The sequence below is a fragment of the Lissotriton helveticus genome, chromosome 4_1 (assembly GCF_964261635.1).
Source record: "Lissotriton helveticus chromosome 4_1, aLisHel1.1, whole genome shotgun sequence".
Taxonomy (NCBI): domain Eukaryota; kingdom Metazoa; phylum Chordata; class Amphibia; order Caudata; family Salamandridae; genus Lissotriton; species Lissotriton helveticus.
Window position 1 is genome coordinate 1,924,009,561 of NC_136063.1, and position 25,583 is coordinate 1,924,035,143.

At 52.9% G+C, this 25,583-nt stretch overlaps 1 protein-coding gene across 12 annotated transcripts in view; it reads right to left on the reverse strand.

The window, feature by feature from the left end:
- MAP7D3 (MAP7 domain containing 3) overlaps positions 1 to 25,583 on the reverse strand; it is a 1,012,878-nt gene that overhangs the window by 293,629 nt on the left and 693,666 nt on the right. For all 12 annotated transcript variants that reach the window (XM_078688596.1, XM_078688591.1, XM_078688590.1 and 9 more), the window contains one exon: positions 13,191 to 13,244. In XM_078688596.1, coding sequence (XP_078544722.1) covers positions 13,191 to 13,244 — 54 coding nt within the window. The remainder of the gene's footprint in view (positions 1 to 13,190; positions 13,245 to 25,583) is intronic.

Sequence of the window (25,583 nt, forward strand, 5' to 3'; positions counted from 1 at the left end):
ATGCCTCCAGACGCAGAGTCCCAGAGGCAAATTGGTATGACCTGTGTACAGATTCTTGAAATCTTATTAATGGACAGAATCCAAAAGGCAGAAGGGGGAGGATGGGAGGGTCCATCAGGAATCTGATAGAGTCTCTACCAAAAAGAGCATTACTGAAGGTAAGTACCTTGTTCTTCTGATAGAGATTTCTAGCTACAGATTACTCACCTTTTGAATGGGTAAAATAGTACTCTCTACAAACCTGACTGTCGAGACAATAGTGCTTTGTGAATGTATGGAGGGACTCCCACGTAGCGGCCTGGCAAATGTCTAGGACAGGAATTCTGCATGCCAAAGCCCGGGTAGCAGCGTTGCAGATCCTAATGGAGGGCACGATCCAGATGGTTCTCTTCTGCACAGACTGCGTTTTTCCACTCCAGAGCACCCCACAAAGAGCTGACTGTGCACCCGGTGGTCCTTGGTACGTTCAATATAAAGGCTTTGAGCTCTCTTAGGGTCTAAACCGTGGAGGCTCTCCACCTCCTTAGAGGGGTAAAGCGAAGCACAGAACGCTGGCAGGTAGATGTTTAGACTAACGTGGGACATTGTCAAAATGTTAGGCATGAAAGATTGCAGTGACTGCAAAACCAGCTTGTTTGCCAAGAAGGTGGCGTACGGTGGTTGACACAGAAGCTTGAATCTCACTCAAACACTGAGTCAATGTTATGGCAATGAGGAACATTGTCAAGAGGGTGAGACGCCATAAGGAAAAGCAGTGAAACAGCTGAAAAGGACAACACATCAGAAATGTGAAGACCAAATTATGGCCCCACTTTGGCATGACAAAGCAAGAGGGAGGAAACAAATGCTGTAAATCTTTCAAGAAGAGCATAATTGGAAACGCAAACAATGAGAGCTAATCCAGCAACCACAAAAATTTTGAAAGAGCCAAAAAGGTACCCTTTAACTGAGTCAAGAGCAAATCTTAACTGGGTTAGGACCAAAACAACCAGGACGTCAGATAACTACCTAGCAGTGGTCTATCTGCTGTCTACTCCACCAAGCCATATCGCAGTCCCAACGATAGGCATATGCAGTTTTTGTTGAAGGACCACTTCCAGAGGAAGGTCGAGGGCGGTCAGCTGTCATCGGTCAATCTCAAAGCATGAAGGTGGAGACTTCGAAGGGCCTGGTGCAGAACTCTGCCCTGCTGCTGCGACACCAGATCCACCTAGAGACACAGCCTGATCAGAGGACAGATGCTCAAGCCCAGGAGTTCTGGAGACCATATCCTCCGTGCCCCATCAAGGGCCCGCAGGATGGTTTGGGCCTAATCAGTCTTGAACATTTTGAGCACTCTCGCCAGGAGTGGTAGCAGCGGAAAGACATACAGGAGTTCAGATTTCTACTAGAGGAGGAACTCATCTCCGAGAGAGAGACGCCTTAGAAACTCCAACACGCATAAGTGCTGACAATGCAGGGGCACCCACATACTTGTAACCCAGCACTCTGCCTTCAGTAAGGAGTGAAAGGCCTGTCTTAGGGGTGACTTATAAGTTTTAAGTGTAGAGACCTCGGATATAAGAAAATTGATATCCGTCGTAATTGGTGCGAGCACCAGCTTACCCAGGCTGCAGAGGCAGGCCTGTAGTCACAGTTTGAGTGGTCCCTCACGGATGGCACAATACATGCCGGAGTCCATGGGAGACCCCTGGTGTACCTATGCTCTGGGTACCTTAGTATCATATACTAGGGACTTATAGGGGTACACCAGTGGCCAATTGTGAAGGTATGAACGTACTTACCAAGTCAAATGTAGGGAGGAAGCATAGTGAAATTAGTTAGCAAGATGCAGGTGATTATGTATGATGCAGTCAGGCTGATTTTTAGGCTGGTTAGGCAGGCTCACGCCACTGCTTTGCTGCACTGTTTTGCTGTCAAACAGAGAGCCAAGTTTAAGGGCGTCTGTATAGCCCATAAAGCCTTTTATGGCCAATAACTAAGCTCTACGCACCGATTGAGGCAGGCGGCCTTGCGGTGCCAAACCTGGAGCTCTACTACCTCGCGGCGCAGCTCCAGTGGGTGACCGCCTGGCTCTCGGGCAGGAACCTGGCGGACACGGCCTCGCACGGGGACTCACTCACCCTCCTGCAGATTCACTCGTTTTTCCACCCATTGGCAAGTGCGAAACACCGACCGCAACTACATATGGACGTGGCGGTGAAATGCTTTCACAGAAGCATACGACTCACTAAACATGTCACACCTTACGCCCCAGCACTCCCACTCCTGGGCACGCCTAAAGCGAATTCCATAGTCACGGAAGCTGCACTGGAGCACTGGACGAGCTCAGGGATCGAAACCATGGCGGACCTATATGCCGATGGCACCCTGATTCCCTTTGAGACATTGGCTGACGACACGGGCATTCCCGCGGGTCAATTCTTACAGCATGCATCCATAGTAGCGGCATACACCCGAAGATGGGGTACCATCACAGTTGAACCCCCCACGCATCAACTGATACAACACCTCCATGTCATGGGGGATGGTACGCATGTGGTACATTGGTTGACTCAGGCCTTATTGACCCACACGCAACATACCCTACAACCCCTGCGTGCTAAATGGGCAGTCGACAGAGGGAGGGACTGGACGGATAAGGAGTGGACGATGGTACTCGCCAGCCCCAAAAACATCCCTCGTAACGCACGCTTCAAAGTGATACAATTTTATGTGTTGCACAGGGCATACCTCTCGCCAGACAGACTCAACCAATATTTCCCGGGTACCTCGGCTGGCTGCCCGAGGTGTGCGCTGACTGGAGCGGATCTGCTGCATATGTTATGGCTCTGCCCACGGATACGACCATACTGGCACTCAGTGCTATTGGTTCTTGACCGCTGCACGGCTATGCCATTACCGCACACATGGGAGACTTGCCTGCTGGGCCTCTATAAGAGGACCGCCCTCAACAAAGTCCCCTCCCGTTTCTGGGATCTGGGCCTTATTACGGCCAAGAGGCTACTTACTAAACATTGGAAACGCGCGACCCCACCCCTGATACAGCATTGGCGCACCTCTCTAGACACCTGGGCAAGGGCGGAAAGCACAGTCCTACACAACAAAGAAACGGCGAGATTGCGACAGTTCCCAATAGCGACACTATGGGACGACATACTCAGCGCCTTTCACAGCGACAGACACCCACTGGGAGACCACACGCCCGCCAACTCCCCTGAGAGGGATGGGGACACGATAGCGGGACAAGCCGACACACATGGCAGCCCTGACGACCCTTGCCCAGCCCCTCATGCACCCCCCTGAACTGACGTTCGCCCCACTATCAGTCAGGTTGCACTCTGGCTAACGGGGAGATGACCTGCAAGTCATTCCAACGCCTCGCGCCACCTGCAGACCTCCCCGCCCCCCCCCCCCCCTACGGACATCCACCGACCGACACGATAGTTGCCCCCCCTACCACCCGCTCTTGCTGCGCTATCCCCACAGCATCACGCGAGACACATAGCTGACCTTGCTGACCACACCCAGCCCCTCCCTCCCCCCCTTCTCTCTCCCCTGTTCGTCAGTTCATGTAACAGAGCACATGAGACAGCAATGACATTGCTGTGACCACACCGCGATTTGCCGAGTGGCAATAAGGGACACGGAACGCAGCGCACCGAGACTTCGCCTACCTCCTTATACACTGGAAACATGTGGGACATGCCTCTGCACTCCTTCTCCCCACACGCCACTGGTACGTGTTGACCAGTCCGGGCCTGGCCCGACCTGCACACTACATGGCCCTCGGTGACGCCCTTCCCCTATGACACCCCACTGGCCGCGGCCCTGCGGCTAGTGCAGATCCACACTCACATTAACATGCACAGATGTTGCTGCCTCAGCCTTCGGAGGCTTCCATTGCCCTGGTGGGTAGCCGGGGGCGGCCATGGAAGAGACTGGCACGTACTGGTGGGAAATGCAGAGTAAGGCTGTTCTGTGTCACCACCACTGTTTTCTTCCCCTCTACCCTCCAATTTCTTTCTCCACAGACTCTGGATGAACCTCGTGCTGGTGGCGCCGTACGATTTTCTTACTGTATTTGCTCCTAGCTGTGATCCCTATTAATCATTGTTGTCTCGCCCTGTACCGTCTACAGCTCTGCATTGTTACTATATGTTGAAATAACAATAAAAACATTCAAAAAAAAAAAAAGCCTTTTATGGCCAAGCTGCAGGCTACATTAAGGAGCGCCTGTTGAACTATGTTTCTGAACGCACACTGCCGATCATCCACGGCAGGCTTTCTGGTTCCTCCAAGAATTAAACTGGCATCGAAAGGGAGCTGTGCATTTTCGGATTTAATCCCTCGGATTTGGAATGGATTACCAGAGAACCTTCAGAAAGACTCTGCTCTCCTTTGCTTTAGGCGAAGGTTTAAGACCTATTTGTTTAGGGAAGCCCTGGTTACAGTTTAACTTGCTGGCCTGCATGTCCCTGGGACTCTGGTGGCTATCTGAGCTTTCTCTATAAGCGCTAAGAGACCTGCGGGGGATTACGCACTATATAAGCTACAATTAACAATAATAAGTGACTGGGGTCCTGATTAGCGGGATCCCAGTCAGACTAGTCAAGAAACACACTGACACCAGAAAAAAATGAGAGTAACCATGAAAGCACATCCTAATTTCCTAAAGAAATCGAATTAGTAACTATGAACAACCATGTCCAAGTTCAAAGTACTTTATTCAGTTTGCTTGTGTAAAACCATAAAAGTGCATAGTACAAAATACAGTTCTAACATGAAATTAAGATACACGATACATATTACCCAAGTTAAAAACAGTGAGGTGGTTTATACTTCAACGGTTAGAAGGGCGACAGGTGAAAATACCAAAAAATGCTAAGACACTTTAAAAATCCAGACTTTTTCTGTACTTCATTGAACATTTCAAGAAACCAGCCACAAATGGTATACAATCAGGTTTTAGCAATTGCAAGTAATATAAAGCGCGACAAGCTTGCACAAAATTTAACTTTTTTTAAATGGATTTTAAATAAAAAGCCCTTGGGAAAACATGAAGTGCAGCAGATCCTGAGGAGACAAATTGTCGCAGCCACAGGGTGCTAACACTATCCCTTTATGACAACCCCTTGGTACTGCTAATAAAAGGTGAAAAAGATTAAGCCTAAACCTGATTAGTAGGAATCGCTCATATGCTGGTAACGGCCAGAGTAAGTATGGTTCCGCTTCGACGCAACATGGCCGACAGGACGTGAGCTCCTGCAGCTCCCGGCCAGCCTAGCCCAAAAATCCTGATTAAACACTGATCCTGTGCCTGCTTGGCGGCGTAGCTTGTGGATTCGGAGACCCGATGTCCAGGGGCACACTCCGGTGTCGAGCTTGAGGAGGTTAGACGGCGGGAGGCGGCGAGAGACACTTGGGCCGCGGGCGGCGGCGCCCAGCCTACGAGAGGCCGGGGCTGCGGCCTAGCTACTGGGCCGCTGCCGGGCAACTTCAGGGACCGAAAACTCCTGCTGTAGCACTGATCCTGTGCCCGCCTGGCGGCGTAGCTGGTGGGTCCGGAGGTCCGATACCCAGGGGCACACTCCGGTGCCGAAATCGAGAAGGTCGGACGGCGGGAGGCGGCGAGTGATGCTTGAGCTTTGGGCGCCGGCGCCCAGCCTACGAGAGGCCGGGGCTGCGGCCTAGATATAGGGCCGCTGCCGGGCGACTTCAGGGATTGCTGTTGCCCCCGGGACCACGGCGGATCGAGCGTGTGCCTCACCGGGCCCGGAAGCTTGAGGGGTGAGGTGTTGTTGGAGATTCTCCCCCCCACCGCCCCCCCGGGGTCCAGATCCTGGCCGCCAGCAGTGGGGCTTGGAGCGGCCACCGGGGGGCACCACATTGACCCAGTGAGTGTGGGACGGTGCGGGGGCCCCTGCTGTCATCGGGGCCGCCCGCAGGGCCGGATGCACTGAGCCCCTTGTGAGACATAGACGGCGGGGAGGATTGGAGCCGCCGCCGAGGGAGCACCACGTCTGCCTGGAGGGTGCGGAGCAGGGGCCCCTGCTGTCGTTGAGGGCCTCCTGCTGATCTGGAGGCCCGTTATCCCCTGAGGGTGGAGGATGCCTGCCCCCTGGTCGTTGGAGGTACGGCGAGGCCTCGTGGCGGTCTAACGCCGAGTGCGGAGTGCAAGTGGGCCCTGCTGGGGGGCCGAAGAAGGTTTTGCACGAGGACCCTGCGAATTGGGGGGCTGGAGATACCTGGGGATTCTACCCGGGCCCCTGAGGCCTTTGCTGCCCTTCCTTTGGACGGCTGTGCGGTGGCAGCGCCCTGACTTTCAGTGGCTACTTGGGTTCGGACGAGCCGCGACTGACGACACGGACTCTGGCCTGTGGATCCCCCCCTGGTTGTGCTTGTAGCGGAACTGCTGGTTTCAAGTGGGGCTGAGGTGGTGAGTGAACTGTCTACCCGTGGCCCCCGAGTATTGGAGTTTGTGGGTTGTTCAGTGCCCTGCTGGATCTGGTGGTCCCCCTCCCTGAACTGCGGGGCTCCATGGCTGCTTAGGAACTCACTGGAGGGAGAGACACCTGAGGGGACTTCACTGGGCAGCAATGATGCGGAAGGACAGGGCGGCCCGCTCTTCGCAGCCCAACACTATCACCCAGTAATCGACCCCACGGCTCCCGTCGCAACGTATCACCCGCCAGACCGACCAGGAGGACGAGAAGCGGGCATCCGGTGGCCCCTCGGAGCCCTCCAGGGCGGAACTGCTGAAGGCCATACAGGGTTCCCACACCGCCCTTGAACGGCAGATTGAGACAGTGTCCATCGACGTTAATCTGCTGAGAGCGTACCTCTGCAAGGTCACCGATAAAGTTACTGAGGCGGAGGGGAACATAGCTCAGCTACAAGAGGAGGTTGCCTCCCTTAAGCAGATGGTGTGTCACAGCTCTCGGCCACCACTGGGGAGCTAGAACGAAGAGCGGAGGATGCCGAAGAACGGGCGAGACGCAGCAACATCAGAGTCCTGGGCATCCCGGAACGGGCGGAGATGGGGAATGCGGAACCCTTTCTAGAGCACTGGATCCGTACCACGCTCTGCCCAACAGGGTTGTCGGAGGTCTTTGTAATCGAACGCTGATCCCACTGCCGTGACCTGGAAATCCACCACGAGACCTCATCGCTGAACTTTTAAACTATCGCGACAGAGACTGTATCATGAGGGCGGCGAGGGAAACGGCGGACCTCACGTTCGAGAACTCCAAGGTTTCTGTCTATCCAGACTATACCCGTCAAGTCCAGGAGCAGCGCAAATCCTTTTTGGTGGTTAAGCAAAAGCTACGGGACATGGGCCTCCAATATATGCTACTGTACCCCGCCAAACTCAAGGTCCTCTCCCAAGGCAAGGCCCATTTTTACAAACCGCCAGAGGAGGTATGGGAGTGGCTGGAAATCAGAGGCGATGCTATCCCCCCTGAGGAAAGGGGTCGCTCTAGGGCCATTTGGGGGACACGGCCTGCGAGGAAGCGGCGCTCTAGGCGGCGGCGGTCCACTGGCACCTCTGGCGATGCTGAGAGACAACGAGTCACGGTGGGGGATGATGGGGCCCTCTGCATGGAGTCCGCGGGGGCCGAGGACTTGCTGGCGGCGAGTGCGGACAGCCTGCGAGATGATGTGTTGGTGCCGGACACACTGCCGCCGTAGCTGGATGCCTTACTGCCCACAGTGGACACGGTACCGGAGACACTTGCTGATGGGGCCGCTCCTGCAGAGACCTGGCCCTGAGGACCATATCCTTGCACATTGGCTGGACCTTTGAGCTGTGTCCTTTTTGCTTTTTCAGGAGATTTGGTTGCTGTGTTGACGTGGCTTGGTTGTGTGCGGGGGGGGCGGCATTCGGGGAGCAGGGGAGGGTACACGGGCCGTAAGTCCTTCGTAATTGGAAGCCTGAGGGCGCGGAATGTGTTCGGGGGGCTAGATGTGTTGGGGGTTGCTTGCGGGGAGTGGGGGGGTTGGTTCCTCAGTATTTTTGGGGTGGTTGCTATACTTGCGGGAATGGGGTTGTTGTGTATGTCCAGGCACCAGCGGGGAAAGGGCATTTCCGCATGTTTAGTTGTTGCAGGAAAATTGCTCGTGGGAGGGGGGTCGTTGGAGGGGTTTGCTGGGGGGGTTTGTTACAGGCGTCAGTTGTGTTGCAGTGCGGGCACGGAATGGGAGAATTGCTGAATGTGATGTCGGGGCCCTGGAGGGGCCAGGCGAATGGGTATGGTTATAAGTTCTTAACGTGGAATGTGAGGGGTGTGGGCACGTGTGCTAAACGGCATAGAGTCCTTTCATTCCTCCGTAGGCACGGAGTCTCCATTGCATGCCTTCAGGAGACTCACTTAGACGATGAAGGTGCCCGTAAATTGGGGAGAAAGTGGCGAGGCCAGCTGTTTCACTCTTCCTTCTCCTCCTATGCCAGGGGGGTACTTATTTGGGTGGCACCCGGGGTCCCCTTGGCCATACAATACATGGAGGCAGATATACAGGGTAGATACTTACTTCTGAGGGTAAAACTTGATGGGAGAGACCTCACGCTTTTGAATTCCTATGCTCCCAACGTAGACGACCCTGGCTTCTTCTTAACACTTCAAGAGGTGCTGGTACCGGATCTGGAGGCCCCTCTGTTTTGGGTGGGAGACTTCAATTGTGTCCTGGATCCCATGTTGGATCGTCACCCCCCCCGCGCGGGCACAAAGCCGCGCATGACGAAGCAGCTTGGCGAGGTGATGGGGAACTTGGGGGTGATGGATATCTTGCGCAAGCGACATCCGACACTGAAGCTCTATACATGCTTCTCCCCCACTCATAACACACATAGCAGGCTGGACAGGATCTAGGTCGCCAATGTGGATGGTTCCATCTCGTTGGCGGTCACACATCAGGCTCGCTTTCTCTCTGACCACTCCCCAGTGATGTGCATGGTGACATGGGAGGGGCGGCCTGCCCGCCCTCGAACCTGGCGGATGCCGGGGGATCTCTTACAGGATCCGGTAGCGAGGGACTCTGTCCAAAATGCACTCAACAGTTACATGGAGTTGAACTGGCAGGAGGGGGCCATTGCCTACTCCACCAAGTGGGATGCACTAAAGGCAGTCATAAGGGGAGAGTGTATGGGCCTCACCTGTGGGGTCAGAAGGCAGCTTCAACGGGAACTCCGGGACGCTGAGAGTGACTTGTTGCACCAGCAAACATTGCTGGACCCGGATGAGGCACAGCAGGAGGCTGAACGGGCAGCCCGAGCATGTGTACATGACATCCTAGACCGGCTTGATAAGTATACGCTGAGCCAATTCAGACAGCGGCTTCATCGGGAGGGTGATAAGGTGGGTCGGATGCTGGCCTGGGTTTTGCGGCGGGAGTTTGCCCCGGAGAGGATAGTGGCGCTGCGAGAAGTAGCGGGTCGCATGGTGCACTCTGAAGAGGCCTTACTCCGGGTCCTCCAGTCCCATTAGCGGACGGTGTATGCGGCCAACCCAGCGGTTTCTGAACTCTTGTACCTGCTGTATTTCCAGGACCCACCCTTGCAGACCCTGTCTAGGGACGCAATGGAAGACTTAGATGCAGCATTGACGTTGGGGGAGGTGTGGGTTGCTATGCCAGTCTCCCGAGAGCCAAGGCTCCGGGGAGTGAAGGTTTCCCCCCCGGAATTTTATCAAGCATTTGCTGATATGGTTGCCCCTAGCCTGTTGCAGGTATATGTTGAGGCGTTTGAGAGTGGCGTTTTACCGCCTACCATGAACCAGGGCGAGATGTGCATGATTTTAAAACCAGGGGGTGACAAATGTGACCCGGCGGCGTACAGACCCATTACCATGATTAATACGGACGTTAAGATTTTGACAAAACTTCTGGCGGCCCGTTTAGTGCCGCATATGGCACATTTGATCCACTCGGATCAATGTGGCTTTATTCCGGGGCGCAATACCGCCATGAACTTGCGGCGGTTGAATCATATTCTGCACAAAGTTCGCGATCGGGAGGAACCGTTGGTGGTAGTGTCTATCGATATCGCCAAAGCGTTCGACAGGGTTGATTGGGGCTACCTCCTGGAGGTCCTATGAGTGGTGGGCATGGGCCCCAATTTTTGTCGCTGGGTCAGCCTGTTGTGCACAGCCCTCTGTGCCAGAGTACGGTTGGGCGCGGGGCGTTCTGCGGAATGGCGACTAGGTCGGGGGACGCGGCAGGGGTGTCCCCTCTCGCCGCTCCTCTTTGCGTTGGCTATAGAGCCTTTGGTGGTCAAGGTCCACGCGGAGATGGCACAATGGGGTATCCTGGTGGGGGACACGTGTAACGTGATCTTCTTGTATGCGGACGATGCTCTCTTCTATTTGAGGGCGCCGGAGGAATCGTTGCGCCATCTCGACCGCTTTGGGGAGGCCTCGGGTTTGCGGATCAATCGTGGCAAGTCCTTGATATTTCCTCTGGCGGGGTGTGGAGATGGACCGGCGGCGGGCCTCATAGACCTTGGGCTGCGCTGGGAACAGGAGGCATTTCGGTATTTAGGAATTCAGGTGGCCCAGATGGACTCCCAGGTACTGGCTCGAAACATCGGTCAGATACTTACGTCCTTGCATAGCTCGGTAACCTTTTGGAATACATTGCCGCTCTCCCTCTTGGGACGACTCGCTGTGGCAAAGATGGTGATGCTTCCCAGGACGCTATACGCTCTTCAGAATTCGCTCTGCCCTATTCCGCCATGAATATTTCGCACCCTTAATACCTTGCTAACGTCACTGCTTTGGGCGGGAAGACGCAGCCGGGTTGCGCTACACACCCTGGTTCGGTGCTGGGAGGAAGGAGGCCTGGAGGCCCCGAGGTTTGATTTGTATTATTGCCCGGCGCATCTGTTGCCGGCAGCGAGGTGGTTCGCAGATGCGGATGGGTGGGAGATGCAGCTTTTGGCTGGGAGGGCCACCGAACAGATGTTGCAGGTGGCATTGACGAAGGGGATGGAAGCGGCTGTGACCCTACCGTATGTGGTGCACCACACGGCTGCGATCTGGCAGAGGTGTGTGGAACGAGTACTGCGGAGGGCCCCCTTTCATAGGGAGCTACCGGTTTGGATCTTGGGGCCAATTGTGGCCATGGAGGAGCACATGTCCTTTAGGGACTGGAGAACTGGAGGCTGCGATACCTTGGCGGATCTCTATCCGGGAAACTCGTTTGTGTCTTACGAGGAGGCTGTGGAGGCCTTTGAGTTAGGGGGGGACAGTACCTACATTACCGCGGCATTCAGGAGGTGGCGAGGGAGTAGTGGCCCCAATTCCCGGAGACGCCTCAGCCTTCTCACACATTGAATATCATTCTCTCCTGTGGCAGGGGTCGTAAGTTGATATCCTTGCTTTATTCTGCACTGCGTCAGGATTCAGAGCCGCCGGTCCAGCCTGCGTGGGGTGCCTGGGAAACAGATCTGGGAGAGACTCTGGAGGCCGGGCAGCGCAAGCGTAAAGGGGGTCTTACACGTAAAGTGTCATGTAATGCCAGATTTAAGCTCACACACTTTACTTTTATGCACCGTACTTATATGACACCAGTTTCCCTGCAGCGCTTCTCACCAGACAGGGAGGACACTTATCCCAGATGCAGAGCTTAGAGGGCGGGGTTCCTCCATTTGGCCTGGGATTGCGCCTTAGTGCGAAGTTTCTGGATGGCGGTGGTGGGACGGATAGCCGCCGCTACGGGCCTTAGAATAGACTTGACCCCGCTCCACTGTCTGCTGGCTCTGGTTCCCCGGGCCAGGATACGGAAAATCCCCTATAAATTATTACAGCTTATGTTGGTTCTGGCGCGACGTAGGGTGGCCATTACCTGGATGGGGCGGAGGGCCCCAGAGATTCCCACATGGCTGAGATGTTCGGGAGTGGTCTCTGGCGGAGGAGACTCATATGCAATGTGCGCGCAGGGATGAGAAACTGCAGGATGACCTGTTGGCATGGAGAGTAATGTGCACTGCTGGTCTGACCTCGAGTGATTCTGAGGGGACTAGTGCAGAGCTGTTCACACCTGAGGGGACGGAGGGGGAGGGAAATGGAGACGGTTAGATCGGGGTTGTAATTTTGCTCGGCTCCTACCTCATGTTCACTGTGGATATGTCCTGTCTGTGATGTCTAGTTTTTCTTATAGTCCCATTGGCCGATCTTGCCTAGTGATATTTGTGTCCCTAATGTGCCTTAATGAGGTTATCGTACTGTATGCAACAGTTCTTGTATGACGCCGCAATTGGGGGGGAATGTTTATGTTCTCTGCATAACCAAAAATAAAGTTTTAAAAAAAAAGTATGGTTCCGCTTCAAGTGATGTTTTAAGCGTCAAGTGTAAGCGCACACTGGGCTTCATCAGCTCTTTCTCCTCCCTTTCCGCTATTTTACGTAGGATAAAGGAGTGTTTTATGAGCGCCACATCGTTTCTGGTGATACCTTCTGGTTTTAAAAACAAGTCCAGGTGACCCTCCTTCCTAAAGTTGGATTTTAGATATTTAATCCAGGGTATTTTGGTCATACGATCTAGTCTCAGAGTCTCTCTTAGGAGGCTATGTGTGAGGCCAAGATGTTTGTTTAGCCAGCATTGTAGCCAAAAGGTGAGGGGGCACAATGACAGGGTATCACTGATGAAGGGTATGCCGGTTTCTTCATGCACGGACAGATTCGGGGTCCCCTTTGGGACGCTCAATAACTGCTTTAAAAAATTATTTTCAATCACCTGGAGACCCTCGAGGCCAGTGTATCCCCATAAGTCGCTCCCGTAGCTGGCTATCGATATGCTCTTTGCTCGATAGATCTTTAACATGGCCGCCACGGGTCGGTTTCCCATTTTGGAGGCAAAACCGAAGAGCGCTGCATTGGCCCTAGTAACCTCTCCCCTTTTCATGTTTAAAAGTGAGGCCCAATTTAACCGATGATCTTATAGAACTCCCAGATATGAAAAGGATGTGCATGTAGGCACCCTAACTCCGTTGACCTTGAAGGGATACGGTCTTTTGGCAACCATGTCAAAAATGGCATGTTTTGTTCAGGATAATAGTTATATTTACATAAAACCCAATAAAGTGTTTTGAAAAAACATTTTGGGGGAAATTAAAATGTTGTAAATTCCTAGTAGAAGAACTAGTCAATACCATTCAATATGTAAACCAATGCATAATTGTAAAAATAAACTTACTTTTCCATCCATGTGATCTGTCTTTCGAGTTCTTTTCATTATTTCTTCAATTCGCTGAAAGAGAGTTATGGAATTGTTACTACTACCCTTGGAACTGTTCCCCTTTTCCCTCACATCAACGATTTCAGCGTTCACTTTCTTTAACTTTTTTTTTCCATTTAGATTGAGATGACTTTAAATCACGTTCCTGAATACCGGGAGATGGCTCAGTGATTTACACGCTTACCATTGATATTTGCATTTGAAATGGTTATTACATCACAAATAGCAAAGCAAGGCCACTTACTGTACCATACCTGTACCATAAATTTACCGAATCGGTATTTTTACCGATTCGGTAACTGCTAGATGTAGGTGGGACTCTTCTGAGTCCCAAAGGCCTTTCAGATTCGGTATTTTACCACCCAATCCAATTGGGTGGTAAAATACTGAATCCAGGTGTGCATGCACATGTGTGCATGCACACCTATGCCATGTGACAGACAGACATGCCCTTAGGGCATTGTCTGTGTGCCACATGGCACACATGCCTGTATTTGGGGTACTAGAGGGTGTCAAAGTGACACCCCCTGCACCCTTGCAGGATTCGGTATTTACCGAATCGGTAAACACCGATTCGGTAATGCCCATTGATTCCTATGGGCTTCAAGGCCCATAGGAATCAATGGGATTTTTACAGATTGGGTAATTCAATTACCGAATTCACCTAAATCGCCCTCCTTCTATTTTACCGATTCATAAATACAGAATCGGTAAAATTCGGTATTTATGAGTCGGTAAAATAGAATTACCTACATCTGGCCCTAGATCTTGACTTTGAAGTCAGCAAAGACGTTGTTTACCATTTATTTTCCATGCTGTTGTCGGGCTTGGCTATCCTCTTCATTTTAAGGGCAGATAGGGCTGGACTGTTCCCATGAGGCACAGGGTCAGACTGATCTGCATATGGCCATGTCTGAACTGGGGTGGTGGAGTGAGCTAAAAAATGATGATGGATTAAACCCAGATCAGTTGACTGGGGATGGGTGTTTGATTTGCTCAAACGCTCACTCCGTCCATCATCCCCTTTGGCAACATCTATAGACTCGGACACAGTTAGAAATTGGGTTTCTGGTTGGCAGAGGTATGCACCCTGTCCTAGCAGGAACCACAATTCTAATCAGGAGAAGTCAAATACACACCATAAATTAACCTGTGCTCACCCTCTGGTAGCTTGGCACAGAGCAGGCAGGCTTAACTCAGCAGGCAATGTGTAAAGTATGTGTGCAACACTTAATAAACAAAAACAGTGAAAACACCACAAAAAAGAATCCACACCAGGTTCGAAAGATGCAGTTTAATTTAATGAACAAAATCAGACAAAAATAGCAAAAATCCAATAAGTAGAACCGGAATTATGAATTTTTTAAGAATATCTGTAAATATGGTTTTTAAAAGCATAGAGCGCCAATCGGGGCTATCTGGTCGCGCTTGACTGGGTTAAATTAAACTGTCAGACCGACCGCACAGGAGCCTGGGTTGGACACAGGGACAAACTTTTTCCCGATGAAAAAGTACCTTGTTGTGCCATCGACAGGGCCTGAGGCGTGAAGCAGAGGAAGCGATGCGTCGTCGAGTCCTGGGGATGTAGGTGAAGCGTCGGTTCCTAACTGCGCAAATCGAGATGCGTCGTCATCCACTTCTTCTGGTGTAGGATATGCGTTGCCGTCGAGCCGCGGAACCGACGATGTGATTATTCTTGAAGCAGGTGATGCAACAAAGGAGATGCATCGGTTCAGATCGCCGCTACAGCGGCGATGTGTGGATTTTGCAGGTACAGCACAGAAATACCCACTTCCAAGGGCTAAGGACTGGATTGGCACCGCATGGCAGGGCAAGACTCACAGCTGGCAGAGTCCAGGTGTTGCAGAAGAGTTGTTGGAAGTCTTTGATGTCCCTGAGACTTCAGAACAGGAGGCAAGCACACAAGCCCCTAGAGTCACTTTGGTTCTGGGGATGTAGAGATACAGGTCCCCTCACTCCCAGGCAAGGAGGGTAGCATGACAGGGCGCAGCAGAGCAAGAGTCCAGCAGAGTGACAGTCCTTTTAGCAGCACAGCAGTTCTCCTTCCTGGCAGAATGCCCTCAGGTCCAGAAGTGTACTGAGTTGGTGCTGTCATAGGTCCAGTACTTATACCCAATTGCTGCTTTGAAGTGGGGGGAGAAAAAGAGGGGGAGGGGACTTTAAAGAGAGGCCTTTAACGTGCACAGAGTTCCTGCTCTGGCTCACAACTCACTAGAGGGGGGAATGAAGCTCTTTGTGTGGGTAGAGGCTCAGTCTATTTAAGTTTAAGTGTCAGCTACTCCCTCCACCCAGCCCAGGATGGCCCATGAGGATGTTGATTGACCATCAGTGACACCTAGGTTCCCTTTCTGTGTGGCTGTCTGGAGGGACTGCAGAAAGCCCAGCTGTCACCCACCCCAGAATGTATTATGAGACATGCAGCAGAAACAGAATGGTTAAAGTAAGAAAATGCCAACTTTCTAAAAGTGCAAAAAGAACAGTTGATGAACAGAGTGCAGAACAATGTCATACATTCACCTCAGTACAGAGATCTTGGCCTAAATCCATAGTTTTTTTGCTCACCATCTCATTCCAGTTTTAACCCAGCCATTTGCAAATCAGTCTTGACCGTGTGCCTCTTGGGAACAGTCCAGCCCGAGCTGCCAAACCAGGTCTTCCCTGAACCGGAAACAAGCATCCTGAGACTGGTTTCTGGGTAAGACCCTCCATCAGGCAGGCTCGCTTCAATCCAGTGGCAAAGTGAGCAAGGGACCCACGTCTGAGCATAGCCTGACCAACTTAGGGCAAACAAAGCAAACCCACCTCCAGTCACAGATCTGGGTTGAATCCATCATCATTCTTACTTCGCCACCTCAGTTCAGACCCATGTATATGCAAATCGTTCTTGACCCTGTGCCTCATGGGAACAGTCCAGCCTAAACTGCCAAGCCAGGTCTTCCCAGAACCAGAAACAAGCATCCTGGGACCTGTTCCTGGGTAACAAGGTGAATTTGCGGTCCAGGATGGAGCCAAGGTTGTCATACAGTTGTGGAAGTGGGTTCCAGTTGTGGAAGTGGGTTCCAGTGGTGGAGGGGTCAGCTGAGAGTCAGAGTGAGAGGTTGAGCTGGGTGTCAACTGTAGGAAGGTGGAATCTGACTGCATGGCTACCCACACTTTTTTCCAGTTGTTTTGCTGGATTTTGACTAGTCTGACTGGGATCCTGCTAATCAGGACCCTAGTTTATCTGCTTTCTTCCTAAATTGGGTGTGCAAGTACTTTAGGTATGCTCCAGTTTGTATACTGGGGTACCCTTATCAGTCCCTAGTATATGGTACACAATGTATCCTGGGCATAGGTACGCCAGAGGCCTACGAGGGGCTGCAGCATGTATTATGCCACCCCTGAGAGACCATTCAAACTGACACCACAGGTCTGCTACTGCAGCCTGTGTAAGGTGGTGCATGCACCCCTTACTTAGATATAGGTTCACTATATCTATTCTAAATCACTGCACATATAAACCTATCAGTCACCCCTATGGCAGGCCTTATCAATCCTGAAGTCAGGGTGCTGGGTTTTGTGTGAGAGGGTACCCCTGCATGAGCAGAGCCCCTCTGCAGGCTTCGGAACCTATTTTCTGGGGTTGTATGTGATGCAGCCATCCATATATATTTAAGTGCATTATAACCTCGCTGTAAATGCTAACTTTAAAACAGCTGCTTAGAAACATGTTGTGTTTGGTTTCAAACACCTTGAAATCATACCTCCACACCAGTAACTGCTGTGGGAGGTATGATTCCTCCCTTGTAGAACCACTACTGTGGGTCACCGGTCTACCCGGTACCAGCTTTCTTGACCTGAGTGTCACAAAATGGATGCTGCCAGCCACAGACATGCGTCTGCCCTCCTGCCGCTGAGCTCGAGCAGGGGAAGGCTCGACAATAGGTTTCCTGTCACAGGGAGGTTGGACCACCTCTCAGATAGGATTTAGTGTATTGGGGCTGGGTGGGTGCACTCAGAGTGCCTGAAAGTCTGCACTGGGGGCACATTTGGTGTCCCTGTGCATAGTCCAGCTAAAACCGATTGCAGGAGCCATTTGCTCTGCACTGGCTCGAAACTGGACAAAGGACATGGGTTTAACCACCCCTCTGTCCTGACCCTCCCATAGGTGGGTCCCCAGAGTTTGTCCAACTCCTTCCCTGGGTATAAAGTAGGAAACCCGACTACAGGACTTTACATTTTACCTGGACTTCACTCTGCAAGCAGAAACCAAGTACTTCGACGATCTACACTAAGCTAGACGACAGAAGAATCTCCCTTGGAGTAAAGGAGTTATTCCCCTGCTGAAGCAGGCACCTTAACGCATCTGACCGGTTTGCATCTACCGAGCTCCTGAGGACTCTGAAGATTCCTGCAGCACAGGAGGTAGGTTCCTGAGCGTCCCTGAGGTCGATCTGCCCTCTGAGCGATTCTGAGACCATTATCCCTTGTGGGGACCGTGCAACCCGAACCCCTGTTCACTGTGTACTTTTGCATCAGTATTTGCTTTTTGGTGATCCTTGAGGATGTGCTTTGGGCTACGTGTAGTCCTGACCCCGAGCAGAATTTCCACCGACGATTTCCGGCCTCCACTCCACGAGTGCTCCGTGGGCCTGTACTTCGTGATTAAGCTCGAGGTCACTTCGCGATCCCTGGTCCGTTGGTCTGTGGGTCCCTGTGAAGGTAACTTTGATTTTTCTTGGGCTTCCTTGATTGCTCCAGATGTGGCCTGCCTCCTCACAGCTTGGAGAGTCTCCAGGACCTTGCTGGTCCTCACCGTACTGGTTTCCTCTGCCCGCGTGGGTTGCATTTGCCAAGACTTGTTGGTGTTCAATCCGGACACTGACCCCTCTGCACTCGACATCCTTTATGGGACAGCTCACCTCCGGGCTTTGGTCGTAGACGTCTCCTGTTCCCCGTGGCTGCAGAGTCAACCAACCAGTCATTTTACCAAAAGCGCCCAACATCGGTGGGCATTCATCTACCGAGCCCCTGGTCACCCTGAAGTGACCCAGACTCTGTCCCCTCTGGTTTCAGTATCTTCTGACCTCGGATCCAGGCTTGGATTCTTCCTGGCAGCAGCACTTCTTTGAGTCACGCCATTGAAAACTATGAAGGTTTCCGAAACCACTTGACCCCTATGCACCCGCTTCCCCTGGGATAGGTAACACAGGTACTTCGGTGATCATAAGGGTGCTGGCCTTAGAACCTTCTATATTCCATAGGGTTTGCTTGAAGTCCTCTCCGAAGTGTCCTTAAACTGTCATTTTCCAACCGCGAATTTCCCATAGAGTTGTACGGCACTCGCGTCTGTGTTCTCACACTGCACCAGTCCTCCGTGAGTCCCCTTTGTCACTACTTTGAGTGGTTCCTTGGGGTCCCAGCAATTCTATGTGCTCTAGGCACTGTCTCTAGTCAAGTCATTGATGTTATACCATTTTTTTAGTATATGGTTCGGTCTACCCCTGGAGCCCGCTGTGTATTGTACGATTTACTGTTGTTCTATTGATTAAGTATTGTGTGCCTCGTGCTCTAATCTCGTATAGAGGTTATTAGAGAGCGTTTAGTAATAAATACATATATTTTGTATATCTCTTGTGAGGTTCTCCTTTCATTTGGTTATTCAGAAGGTTCTGATCTGGGAAAACAAGCTGCTTTACATTCCTTCGAGACTTAGCCTGAAGGCTGCTCTCCAGAGCTACCACTAGGATAGCTTTCTATAAAGGTTGTGTTTGACCTAATCATCAATAGGATCGTTTGGACTGGTGCAAGGTTCCCACTTTAATTAGTGGACAGCATATACCAGGCCAACTTCTCACATCAACAGCATATGCTATGATGTTGAGGCCATTGGTTCTGACGATTTCTGCCAGGGACATCATGTACGTGTTGAAGACGGTGGGGCTGAGGGATGAACCTTGAGGCACACCGTAGAAGATGCTCTTTGATTCCGGGGTGAAAGGTATGAGGCACGGTCTCGGGGTATGTCCTATGAGGAAGGATGCAATCCATTTGAGGGAGAGTTCCAGCATCCCGATGTGGTGGAGTCTCTTGATTAGTGTATGGTAGGATAAGGTATCGAACACTGCAGAGGTTGAGAAGAATGAGGGCCGCCGTCTCACCCCAATCGAGGAGGATTCCGTCCAACTTCTGCAGCAAAATCGAAAATATCTACTATAAATTCAAACGGCCCAACCCAAAAGAACTCATCGCTAACTTGCCCACCGCCAACCCAGACACTCACCTGACCAACTGGAATACACTCACTGAGGAAGACACCACAGTACTCATGAAAACAGTCCACTCCAGGGCCCAAACGGACCTTTGCCCCATTATAGTTACAACATGGGACGGACACAGGTCAGCAAAATCCTCACCCACATCAACTCCTTTATCAAATTAGCCACCTTTCCCGAAGATTGGAAACAAGCAGCAGTCACGGCCCTCCTCAAAAAACTATCGGCTGACCCCAGCGAAATAAGCAACATCCATCCCATGTCCCTGCTATTGATACCCAGCAGAAGTGATTGAGATGGCAATCAACAAACAACTCACTAGCCTCCTCGTACTCCACAGTCTACTTAACCGCACCCACTCAGGTTTTCGAAGAAACCACAGCACGGAAACAGCACTCATTGCAGCCACAGAGAAGATCTGCACCATACTGGACCAGGGGAAAACCGTTGCCCTTATCCTGCTAGACCACTCAGCTGCCTTTGATACAGTATCACACTCCACCCTCAACAGAAGACTGCATGACAAAGGCATCCAAGGACAAACCTTCAACTGGGTATGCGCCTTGCTTACAGGGATGTCACAGATTCTGACTACCAACCTACACATCAGAACCCAAGAACTTGGTATGCATTTACATGACTTTGCTTGCCAACATCATCAGAGCACTTGGCATTTCCATCATTTCCTACACTGATGACATCTATCAATGTCCGCCAAGCCCACCACTCGCAGAACCAACTTTGCCGAATGCATGATGTACGAGTTACTATGTATCTGGTAGAGACGATTCTAGCCGCAGATTCCTTCACGTAGAATTATCCCCAGGCGTGAGACTGGATTCGGAATTTCTTTTGCCCAGCATCCCTGCGCGCCGGGGGGACGGTATCACGCGACTCCGCCCAGGCCTTATCCACGTACGTGATGTCAGCGAGGTCACATTAGTCCCACCCCGAGTCGCGCCTACATCCGTTTTCTTCGGAGAACTTTTCCGCGCCACAACGCGGAGCCATTAGATAAAACTGTGAGAGTATAGGAACAGTGTGCAAAGGAGCAGAAAACGTGGAAAAAGGAATGGTGAGGAACAACACCATAAAGAGCAGTGCCATGCACTGCAGTACCCAAAGGCAGAGAAAGAATAAAGAACAGAGCCTAGCCCTGAGCAGCAACCCTGCCAGTACGGAGATAACCCCCCTTCCCGTGGAGACAATGGACATATGAAAACATGTCATGACAACATGTAACAACCCCAACCACAAACAATGGAGGGGAACCAGTCCGGGACACACAACGACAAAACTCCAAGACAGCCCCATCACAGTGTGTGACAACCCCCATAAGGAACAAAGGGCAGAGGCACAGCCAAAAGACACCAACCTCGAGGATAGCAGAGGGCCCAGAACCCTAGTAGTAAAAGGGTGAGGGGATGGGGGGGGGGGGGATTAGCCCCTAACCTGGATTAACCAGAGCATAAGGGCACAGAAGTACCTATACACCTATCCTCGAATGTGCCCTAGGGGTGGAAAAGGAACAATTAAACAGGACGAACATCCTGTCAGAAAGAGGGAAAGAATTTACTCATAGATGACAAAGCCACCCACAGGGAAGCGAGTGCAAAAGACCAAGCCAAAGTCCTTACAGAACGGGGAGGAAGGGCGGGTCGTGAAGGAATCTGCGGCTAGAATCGTCTCTACCAGATACATTGTTACCGAAGTTAAGTAACTCGTACATCTGATAGAGACTACTAGCCGCAGATTCCGTCATGTAGAATAGATACCCTAGCCATACCCAAGGGGAAGGAGGGTCTGCGAGAGGACCCCACCCGCCTGGTCATAACAGTGGGTCCCACAGGGGCAGAGTCCCAAGACAGGACGAGGAGCCCCGTCCCCCAGGCAAAGGGAACCCCCGCCAGCAGAAGATCACCAACCCCAAAGGGTATACAGGAAAAATAAGAGAAGTGGTAGTCTGTCCTCACTCTGCAAAGGAAAAAAGGCAAGGCGAAAGGAGGCCAAACACCCCACGCCCATATGAGGCAACAAAACCTCCGACCAAGGCCCAGGCAAGAAATAAGAGCAGCGAAGGAGAAGAGCAACCTAGAGACTCAAAGTAAAAGAGGCAGAGCAAAGGCAATTCCAGACAGGACGGCGCTGTCAGCAATAAGCAGGCGGAAGCCGAAAGGGTAATTCAAGGTCACCCAGGAAGAACCGTCCAACCCCCCAACGCAGGGACGGACTGCGCCCGCAAGAGGGACAAGAAGTCAGGGACCATCTCCTCCCACAGGGAGAAGGAGGTAGAACCGAGAGCAAGGCCCACTGGAAGAAGTGGAAAAGGCAGGATGCCAGTCCCACTAAAGCCCCAAGAAGGCACAATGGTGCAGAAAAAACAACAGGTCGGCACCGGCAAGCTCCGCCAGACGCCGAGGACACCACAGAACGAAGCACTCAGTGCAAGCCAGACGCCAGCCGAAGACAGAGAGCAGGAAGGCGAAGAAGAGTCGGGACACGCCCCAGGGAGGAGACCGCACACATGGCCCAAAACGAAGTGGAATCGGACAGGACCATGACGCCAGGCCACGGACAGCAGGCCAGATCAGGCAAACAGCGCAGCCACCCCAGAGAAGAACACCCTGGGGCATAACTCAAGCTAGTCCAAGCCATCAGCAAGAAGATTGCATCTGCAACATACCATAACGCCACAGAGAGCAGAAGCCCGCAGGCGACCACAGCTCCCCAGCACATAACAGGGCTAAATAACAGCCACCACTACACCACATAGGGCATGTCACGTCCCAAGACTTGGGAACCTCTTAGGAAAAACTTCCGCAGCAGAGGACAACAGAAAGGACCTGCGGCAAAAAACCCGCAGAAGGCTTATCAAGCAGCCAGAGAGGAAAAACACAGAAGGCCCAGTCTCAGGGCCAACATGGTGTAGAAACTCCAAAGCAAAAACACACAGTCAAGAAGGGCTGACCAGCAGCCAAAAGAACCACAGTCCCAACAAGGAGGACTCGAGTGGCCACGAAGCACACAGAACAGACAACCAGGGCGACCCGCCCCAATGGAAGAACACCTCCAAGAACCAGATCAACTCGCAGGTCACTGAGGGGGAGAAGGAGGACGACAACGAAGCCCCACCAAGAACCTCTGGATGGCCGCAGGGGCATGGAACAAAAGAGCACCATCGAAAGGAAGTTCCACCAGCCGTTCTCGAACGTTCTCCGGGAACACACTGTCCCGAAGCCAGGCATGGTGATGAAGGGCAACCGAAGAAGCCATGGCACGATCCAGAACCTCCGAGATGTCCAGAGCGGAGCAAAGAATAAACGCCGCCAGCTCCCGGCCATCCAACACATGGTGCCTCAAATCAACACAGGCACCCCCCTGAGAAGCGGTAGACATAAGGGACTCCGCCGAGTCCCATAAACAAGAAGTGGCCCTAGCCAAAACACACAGCGTGTTAAGGGCTCGCAGAGCCGCACTGGTTGAGGCGAACATATTGCTCCCCCAGGAGTCCAGCCAGCGGGCCTCCCGTGACGGGGGAGACAACAGTGGAGGCAGAGAAGGAAAGGCATTCTGCAAAAGGGGGCCTCTGGTAGAGGGTTGGAGGGAAAGACACACCGTATCACGCAGTGCCGGATGATGGCGGTGCCGAAGTTGTTGGGGCACCGGGTCCACCGTGGCGGGACGGCCCCAAGTGAGAAGAATGGAGTGAACCCTCGAAGGGAAGCAACAGCTCCCTACCACCAGAGCCCTGATGGAGAACTTCCAGAAGATGATCCACCGGGGGAATGGGTAGCTGGATCACCCATGCACAAAATTCCCACAGCCGAGGAAACAGCGCGAGCGTAAGCTGCACCCGCCTCCATAGGGACCGGGGAGGGGAAAACAGCTCCTCGTTAAGTGACGGCTGCAAGCTAAAGCGGCCGTCCCCCAAGCCAACTGGAGGAAGGATTCAAGCAGATGGTGTCCACCCCCACCCACCTCGCCGGACACACACTCGACGCCGTCTTCTCATCCAGCAAAGACATCGCCTTCACCCACGCAACAGGACTCCACTGGACAGACCACAGCTGCGTCCACTTCACCTTCAAAAGAACGACGACCCACCAGCAACAGGTTGCCCGAAGAAGCTGGAACAAGATCACAGCTGACCAGCTCACCGCCTCCCTGAGCCAGCACCCTCCGGCCGGCTCAGCAAACCCCAGCCAGGCCGCCGACAACCTCACGAAGTGGATCAGCAACTGCGCGGACGAACTCGCCCCTCTGAGGACCCCGCCCAGCAGACCCGGCAGCAGAAAAGCCCCATGGTTCACCGACGAACTCAAGAGCTCCAAGAAGAACTGCCGAGCCCTCGAGAAAGTCTGGAGAAGGGAACCAACAATGGACAACATGACCACCCTCAAGCTCGCCACCCGGGAACACCACCAACTGATCCGCGCCACCAAGAAAAATGCATACAAGGACCGGCTGGACAACAACGCACACAACTGCAAGGAACTCTTCAACATCGTGAAAGAGCTCTCCAACCCCAACGCCGGGAACAACGACATCACCCCATCGCAAGACCTCTGCAACTCCCTCGCCTCCTACTTCCACAACAAGATCGCGGACATACACAACAGCTTCAGCATCCAACCGACGCACGCCACAGCCGCAGCAACGCCACCCACCGCCACCCTCCGCGCCTGGACTCCAATCAGCACCGAAGACACCGTCCGCACAATGAACTCCATCCACTCCGGATCGCCGACCGACCCCTGCCCTCACCACGTCTTCAACAAAGCCGACGTTGTCATCGCACCCCACTTGCGGGACATTACCAACACCTCCTTCGACACCGCCACCTTCCCTGAGAGCTGGAAGCACGCCGAACTCAGCGCTCTACTCAAGAAACCAACAGCGGACCCCACCGAACTCAAGAATTACCGTCCCATCTCACTCCTCCCGTTTCCGGCCAAAGTCATCGAAAAGACCGTCAACAAACAGCTGGCCGCCTTCCTCGAGACGAATGGATCCCTCGACCCCTCACAGTCTGGCTTCCGAGCCAACCACAGCACCGAGACCGCCCTCATCGCCGCCACCGATGACATCCGAACCCTGATGGACAACGGAGAAACAGCGGCCCTCATCCTCCTGGACCTCTCCGCGGCATTCGACACTGTCTGCCACCGCACCCTAGTGCAACGCCTCGGCAACATCGGAATCCAGGAGAAGGCACTGGAATGGATCACCTCCTTCCTCGACAGAAGAACACAGAGAGTCCGCCTACCACCGTACAAGTCAGAGGCCACCGAAGTCATCTGCGGCGTCCCTCAAGGATCCTCATTGAGTCCCACCCTCTTCAACGTCTACATGAGCCCCCTCGCGGCCATCGCACGCCAACACAACCTCAACATAATCTCCTACGCCGACGACACCCAGCTGATCCTCTCCCTGACCAACGACCCCGCCGCCGCCAGAGCCAACCTGCACGAAGGCATGAGAGATGTAGCCGATTGGATGACGACCAGCCGCCTGAAACTGAACTCAGACAAGACGGAGGTCCTCATCCTGGGCTCCTCGCCCTCCGCCTGGGACGACTCCTGGTGGCCCCCCGCCCTGGGCACCGCACCCAAACCGACGGACCACGCACGCAACCTGGGCTTCATCCTGGACTCCTCCCTCTCCATGACCAGACAAGTCAACGCCGTCTCCTCGTCATGCTTCAACATCCTGCGCATGCTACGGAAGATCTTCTGGTGGATCCCCACCGAGACCAGGAAGACTGTCACCCAGGCCCTCGTCACCAGCCGACTGGACTACGGCAACGCCCTCTATGCCGGAACCACCGCCAAGCTCCAGAAGAGACTCCAACGGATACAGAACGCCTCAGCCAGACTCATCCTCGACATCCCAAGAAACAGCCACATCTCCGGACATCTGAGAGACCTGCACTGGCTCCCCGTCAACAAAAGAATCACCTTCCGTCTCCTCACCCACGCACACAAAGCCCTACACGACCAAGGCCCGACCTACCTCAACAACCGAATCAACTTCTACGCCCCCAAGCGCCACCTCAGATCAACCAGCCACGCCCTCG